Below are 7,293 nucleotides of genomic sequence, written 5' to 3' on the forward strand. Positions count from 1 at the left end.
TCTGAGTTGTTGATAGTTTTGTGAATCAATATCTTTGACTGGTCGCGGTCGCGGAGGTAATGTTGATTTTGAAATTACTTGCTTGAGCTGCAGCATTTCCCGTCTTTCAGCTTCAGCACGTCTACTTTCCTCTCCAACCAAACAATCTCTTCCTCCGCCATAACTACTTCTTCAAGCAGATGTTGAACCTACATATATAATTTCTTTTTATATTATGGAATGAATAGTCAGTCAGTGTATATAATTAAAAAAAAAAAGATAGAGTTAAATCAAGCAAGAGGAGCAAATCCAACGGCTTCATATAAGAGTTAATTTTATCCAAGCTTCAGCTCTAGAGCTGAAGTTTCCCAGTTACAACACAAAAACTTCCCAGTTACAACACAAAAAACTTCAACTCTAGAGCTGAAGTTTCCTAGTTACAACACAAAAACAAAAACTTTAGCTCTAGAGCTGAACTTCAGGCCCGGCTACTAGAATGCTGAAGTTTTGCGCGATTGCCTTTGCTACTTCAGCCCCGTGTGCTGAAGTTATGCGAAAAAGCGGGTACGCTTGCAATTTTTTTTGCAAAGCGGGCACAAGTTAAAATGTGACACAAAAAACAAGTATAGATGCAAATGCCCCTTATTTGGTTGGGCAATAAGCCATTCTAGAATTATAATACGAGGATTAAATAATTATAATATTATTTAATAAATATATTTTTATTGGTAGACGTTTAAATAATTATACTAAAAATAATGCATATTACAATAACAAATTCATTAAAATCCCACAAATGAGGTTTGGAGAAGGTAATGTATACACGAACCTTACCTCTAGGTGGAAAGGCTAAAAAATAATACATATTATGATATAAAATATGAGTTTTGTTTAAAACGGACAAATTGGGATAAGCTTTTATTTCTAATTTTAAGTCTTTCTTTAAACACGTTGGGAGAATTTTTTTTGGAAAAAGCAAATGTGTCATTTTGTTTCATTCTGGAAATTGTTATCCCACATAAAATGTGATACAAAAATAATACCACAATTATGATATAAACAATTCTACGGTTGCGAATCCTAGAATCAAAACGATAATCCCTTGTGACACCAACCAAACGACTCATTAGTCATTTCCATTAAGAGAGAGCACTACTATTAGTTAGTGTTTTCACGGTTTGGTTAAAACGATGAAATGAAACAAAATACAAAGAAATACAGCTTGAAAACCAAAATGAATTAGACTGTTGATTTATGTTGACAGACAAACAAGTTAGGAAAAGAAATTCCAGATACACACATGCATAAAATCCTTTGACTATAAAAGACTAATTTATGAAGGAAAATGTGTGCCTATCTGCAAACACTACTGATAGCAATAAAATAACTCAATTAGGCAAATGCTACTGATAGAAATGTTTTGGCCTTTCTCCTACTTCAGTAACAACTGCACTCAACAGATCAGGCCGATGTCCAAACAGTCCTTTTTTTCTTCCGTCAAGTGTTAACACTATGGAGGTTTTGTAAAGGTTAATGCAGTGAAAAAAGCTTAAAGTTAATAGTGAGGAAATAAAAAGGGAGGAATGCAACTGGCCGGATGCAAAAGTAACCGTAATTATTCTGACTTGTTTAGGCGGAACAGATATGAACCTAGATACGAAAGTAATTTTAGTGGCCCATATGATGCAACAAAATAACATGCTCTGATTTTAAAGATCCAGAATAAATTGTTGCATTAGATTGATCCCTTTTCCGCTGGAAAACTAAGACCAAATCTCTCCATCCATACATATACGTTAACATAGACATACTGCAAAAAATTAGAAGAGCTGGAATGCATTTAGCGGCCTCGACCACGTCCACGACCACGTCCGCGCCCGCGACCACGTCCCAAAGGCTTTCCTGAAGAGGAAGAAACAAAGGAATGGGATATTAGTAGGATGACCAAGCATCAAGGAAATTTAACTCATACAACCAGAAGGCATAAAAAACTTTTGAACATAGTCCCCGAGAATATGACAATACCAGCTGTTGGCTTCTTCGGCTTCACCCTAGGTGTTTCTTCCACCAGTAAAGTCTCAAGATTTAAGCTGTCAGGGAGAATGTAATAACGGATGTTGTTACCCCTCACACTCAGGTGATCCAACGTCACTGGATTCTTTCCCTTTAGTGTAAGTTTGACAGCCTTCAGGTGTGTGTTCATGCTAACATCCACACCTATAAAAATTAAACTCTACTTAGAAACTTTAACTAGCAGCCCTCAATTCGCAGCTAAACTTTTAATGAGGAGATGGATAGTAGCGAGCATGCCTAGTTAATACAAAAACACATACCAATAGGCTCTGTAACATATATCTATACCCCAAACACTTCTAGAATATTCTATTAGCATAAGCAACCACTCACAGAATAAAAATCAGAAGGCATGGAGTGGTCATCCAACAGATTATGGAGGAATCCATAAAGGTCTTCAAATATGAGGAGAATAGGGCATTATCTACTTTAGACTACCCTAGTTCTCTAAAACACAGATAACCTCAGACTGCAATATCAGAGATAGCCGTAAAGCTTCTATGCAAAATTAGGATGGCAGTAACAAGACATGCCCTGTTTCGCATGGTACAGTTCTTGTTTCTTCTTTTTTTTCTAAAAATAAAAATAAAAATCGTGTGCTTTTTTCATAGGAGAGGGGGGAAAGGCAGGCAAGGGTAGAAAGAAAGCAAAGGGCATCCCCTTACATCTTTTACGTCCTTGTGGTCAATGATATTTTCGATGAATCCTGCAACAGCACAAGCCCTAACACTTACATAAGAAGCCTATCTAGGTTTGCAAGGAAACCATTGCTAAGTAGCTTTCTCTACTGCCAGAGAAAGAAGCTACAGTATGATTAATTATACAGCAACAGGATAACCACAATAGCAAAGGATTATATATACACCACTAAGTGGTGTCCTTATATAACCTGGGTAAAATTAATAAGCTGTAAGCTGATTTCATGCCCACTTAAGCTCAATATTTATACATAACCAATGAACACCCGGAGTTATACATTTACCATTTCACAGACACAACTTCAGCTCCTTGTCCAGTTGAATCCAAGAACAGTAGACATTAGATTCCAAAACTGACTGTCAAAGTACATGACACCCCATAGCTAGTTCGACATGCCCAAATATCAAATTCCACCAGCCTTATTACTCAACTTGCTGTGTTAAGCTTCTGACCTTAAGTACCTAAAACTTTAACCTTGAAAAGTGAAATAGTATCTTACACACATCACGTAAACAGTGACGATCCCACTAGTTAAGGCATCAAGCATCATAGCTGTTGTTTACATAATCAATTCTATACCATTAAGTTATGGCATAGCAACAACTAGGCAATCAACTTATTTATACAGATGAAATGATCATTGAAACAACTATAGGGGTATTGTTAGATTTCTATAACATGTTCCTTTCGCCTTGTTTTTCTTATTATCTTCTTGTTGTTACTGCTTGAAGCTATTGCTTTCTTTTCATCTTTCCTTGAGCCGATGGTCTATCAGAAACTGTCTCTCTACCTTCAAGGTAGGGGTAAGGTATGCATACTCACTACCCTCCCTAGAACACATATGTGGGATTATACTAGGTTTGTTGTTGTTGTGTTGTTGTTATGAAATGATAATTGAGCATAGGATTTGTCAATCAATGTCATATTTTCGGGGGCAAGGGCAACTAATGCACATTTAAGAGAACAATAGGGTGAAGGCAACGGGGTTCCGCACAAAAAATAAGAAAGCTCTTGGACCAAATGATTCCAGCATAGAATTTTTCACTTGTAGGGACTAAGTGCAGTTGTCGCATAATAATCTATACCCATGCAAAACATAGTTGACTTACATCACTTACAATTCTTTAAGAACATTGAATTATTGACCTATTGCATCGACAAAAATAATGATATTGTTTTTTTTTTTAAAAAAAAAAGTAGGGGTGTCCGGGCCACCGATTCCTCCCACCAGCATAGGTACCAAGTAACTGTGCCGACCAAGACTTCTGGATGAGATAAAATCACCTGGAGTGTTTAGTGTCCGCTGAGATTTGAACCTTGGCCACCAAGGTTTGCACCCACGACATTGACAACTTATTCACACCGTTGGGTGCAAAACAACGGTTACGGTATTACCCATGAATTTTTAGAATTATTTGAAATACTATATCTCAAACTCAAGTGGCCATTAAAGAGAGATCCTAGTAATCACCTCCCTTAAGTGAAGTATCAATCTTTTACTGGTTTATCTCCCTCAAGTGGAGTATTGGTTATTCACCGGTTTACCTTCGTTAAGTGGAGAGTAGCCATGTACTACGTTGTTAAAATGATTGGAAGAGAAATAAGAAAATTACAGTTCCTCTTTCCTTCCAATTTTTGATAGATTAGAGAATCTAGATAGAGGGATACACACCATCTACTTTTGCTTCCTATCCCTTTTCACTTAAAAAGAAACAAACTCATAATTTCCTCTTTTACTTTAATTCATCTCAAGCTTCTTTCTTTTTTTTTATTTTTTATCCCAACCAGCAACAACAACCTATCTCACTAGTGGGGTCTAGAAGGGTAGAATGTACGCAGACCTTACCCCTACCCGAAGAATGTAGAGAGGCTATTTTTTTTTGTCCCAACCAGACATAGTTTTAAAATTTAAAGAAACGAATATGTGAAATGAAGTTAAATCTTCTTTCTTTTTTTGTTTTTCACCCCAACCAGACAGTTTTGAATTAGAGAAATGAATATGTGAAATGGAATTAAATCTTCTTTCTTTTTTTGTTTCTCCCCGGGACCCTGCATGAACGCGGAATGTCTTGTTACCAGCCTGCCCTTTTTTAAACGGGGATAGTTTTAGAATTTAAAGAAACAAACATGTGAAATGGAGTTAAATCTTAAATCATGAAAAATATTAAGAAAATAACAAAAAGCATGTTCTGAATAGCAAGTTCATGCTACTAATTTCCTCTTTTTAGTTTGTTTATAGATTTGTATGCCAGTGTCGCATAACTGTGAATTAATGAACCAGTCCAAATAGAGAAAAACAGATATAGGTCTTTCTTCATTCATATAGCTGACCCAAGTAGTTTTGGAAGCCTGTATTTAAATGCATAAAAATTCATTGATGACTAGTGTTTCCACCATGGGTCCTTACATGTTTTTTTTAAGAAGGATATTATATCGGTGTTGAAGAGCCTAAAACAAAGTCTCCCTTAGTACTGGAAAAGCGTTTTCTTAGGAAGAAACATTTGAACAATTATAGTAACTAGAGAACACATCAATTTCTTCAGGTTGTGTAATTATTATTCAAACTTGTACAGCATGAAAAGAGAAGTAGAGATATTACTTATAGTCAAACAGAGTTGAATTAATGCATTAACAGAGAGGAATTACAATGCTCTAGACATAAACTGTACTGATAGGCTTAAGTAGCCGGGCAACTGAAAACAAAACTCTTATTGGCGTTTGAACAGAATTTCAGAGGAAGAAAAGGAGAGAATCAGAGAGGAGAAGAAGGGAAAAGATTCAGATATTCAGAAGAACAGAGAGGATAAGACAGATCGAGTCCCTCAAATATTCTATAGCTTCTCTGCTCTAGTCCCATGTATTTATAGACAAGTGACAGAGACTCGTGTTTAGAGGCGGATCTACAGTGTGACCTATGGGTTCATGGAAACTCAATAGCTTTTGCCCATACTCTGTATATGTATTACGAGAAAAACTAAGTATCTATATATTTGATTGTGAACCCAATTATTATAGTATATTAACTTGAGGTTGTTGTAGGAACCCATAAACTTAAAATACGGGATCCGCCTCTACTCGTGTTGGTAATCAAGGAGAGTGAGGCTAGTTATTGCAGCTACCATTCTTCACCTATAAACTAACTTAACATGTGGCATTAACAAAAATTCAATTCAGCAACTACAGTTTCAGTTAAGGCCAATTTGAAATAACCTCTCTACTCGGAAAATCAAACTCATACAAGCACTTTCGTTGGTTCACATCAAAGTGGAGTGACTAATACAGCTATTACGGAAATGCAGAATTTCTTTTTTAACTTGAGAACTACACAATGGTAATACCAAATTAAGTAAATACTAACTATATAAATTATATACCAAGAATAAAAAGCCCAAATTAATTGACAGCAAGATAGAGAGAGCGACCTGTAATAGTTCCATGAACAACAGTGCCGTTTTTGAGCTCAATTGATACAGTCTCGTTGTTCAACTTCATCAAAAATCTGCACGGGAAGTTAAAGTTAAAGTTAAATCCATGATTAAGCTCAATAAAACAGAACTTGAGAATAAATTGAAGATTTGAAATGGACCTGACGAGCTTCATTGCTGAAGAAATTGGAGACACGCTAGGGCTTAAGTCGAAGCAAAGATCGAACACGACCACCACCGTTTAGGGCAAGGAGCGCCAGGGTTATTCAAAAATAAAACAAGCTCCCGTTATAACGGCGTCGTATTTTTATGTGGCCATAGAACTTGGGCCGTCGAAGGCCCAATCGACAAAACCTGGGCTTTATTTCCTTTCTTTTTTTTATAGCCTGTTATGCCGTCCTAGTAATTTCATTGTTGCTCACATTTGATAGAGGAGTCTCAAGGGGCAAAGGGCGTCTAATACTGGTTCCTTATTTCAGCTCTGAGTGGATAAGAAGGCAAAGAATATATATCAGACAAAATCAAAGATCCAAAATCTAGCCAAAAGAATAAACAATGACATAATAATAAAAATACGGGCAAACTTTGTTCCATACTTTTTCTCCCTTCTTGCTCTAGTTTTACATATTAGACAAAGTAGTACTTAAATGTTTGGTATCAGTAGGAGTGATCATAACCATAAGAAAAAGCAAGGCCATTTGCCCTGTGGGTGTTTCTAACATAAGTTGAGTCAATGAGGATCCAGTGTTAAGGAGTGGTCAATTTCTAGTGATTAACCCAAATCTGAAATGGTCCATTGTTCAAGGACCATCTCTTTGCACATTTTCTATGACCATATAAGAGAACTATCTAAGTTCATATTGTATTTTGGTGCAAAAAGTGTTGTTCACTTGTTTTTGGTTGTCCCTTGGTACTTCAAAAGGCTAATTCAAAACTGTTAAAAACATATAGACGAGTGAATCTTTCAATTGTACCTCTTGATCGCGTAGATACCTTTATTGTAGGCTTGGTCCATAAATAAAATGAACAAATTGTTATCCACCATAATTAAAGAGCCTAACTAAATAAAAAACATTTAGTTGGGAGAGAAGGAAGATGATCAAGTTAAATAAGTGAT

The 7,293-nt window shown here is 36.1% G+C and overlaps 1 protein-coding gene across 1 annotated transcript; it reads right to left on the bottom strand.

Moving 5' to 3' along the window:
• On the bottom strand, window positions 1,576-6,448 carry LOC109234078 (small nuclear ribonucleoprotein Sm D1-like). Its single transcript, XM_019399925.1, has 4 exons — window positions 6,338-6,448; window positions 6,174-6,250; window positions 2,005-2,196; window positions 1,576-1,881 (listed from the first exon to the last, which is right to left on the bottom strand). Exons 1-4 carry the CDS (start codon window positions 6,349-6,351, stop codon window positions 1,820-1,822), a joined length of 345 nt encoding a protein of 114 aa, XP_019255470.1. The 5' UTR covers window positions 6,352-6,448; the 3' UTR covers window positions 1,576-1,819.

This window comes from Nicotiana attenuata, chromosome 11, assembly GCF_001879085.1.
Source record: "Nicotiana attenuata strain UT chromosome 11, NIATTr2, whole genome shotgun sequence".
Taxonomy (NCBI): Eukaryota; Viridiplantae; Streptophyta; class Magnoliopsida; order Solanales; family Solanaceae; genus Nicotiana; species Nicotiana attenuata.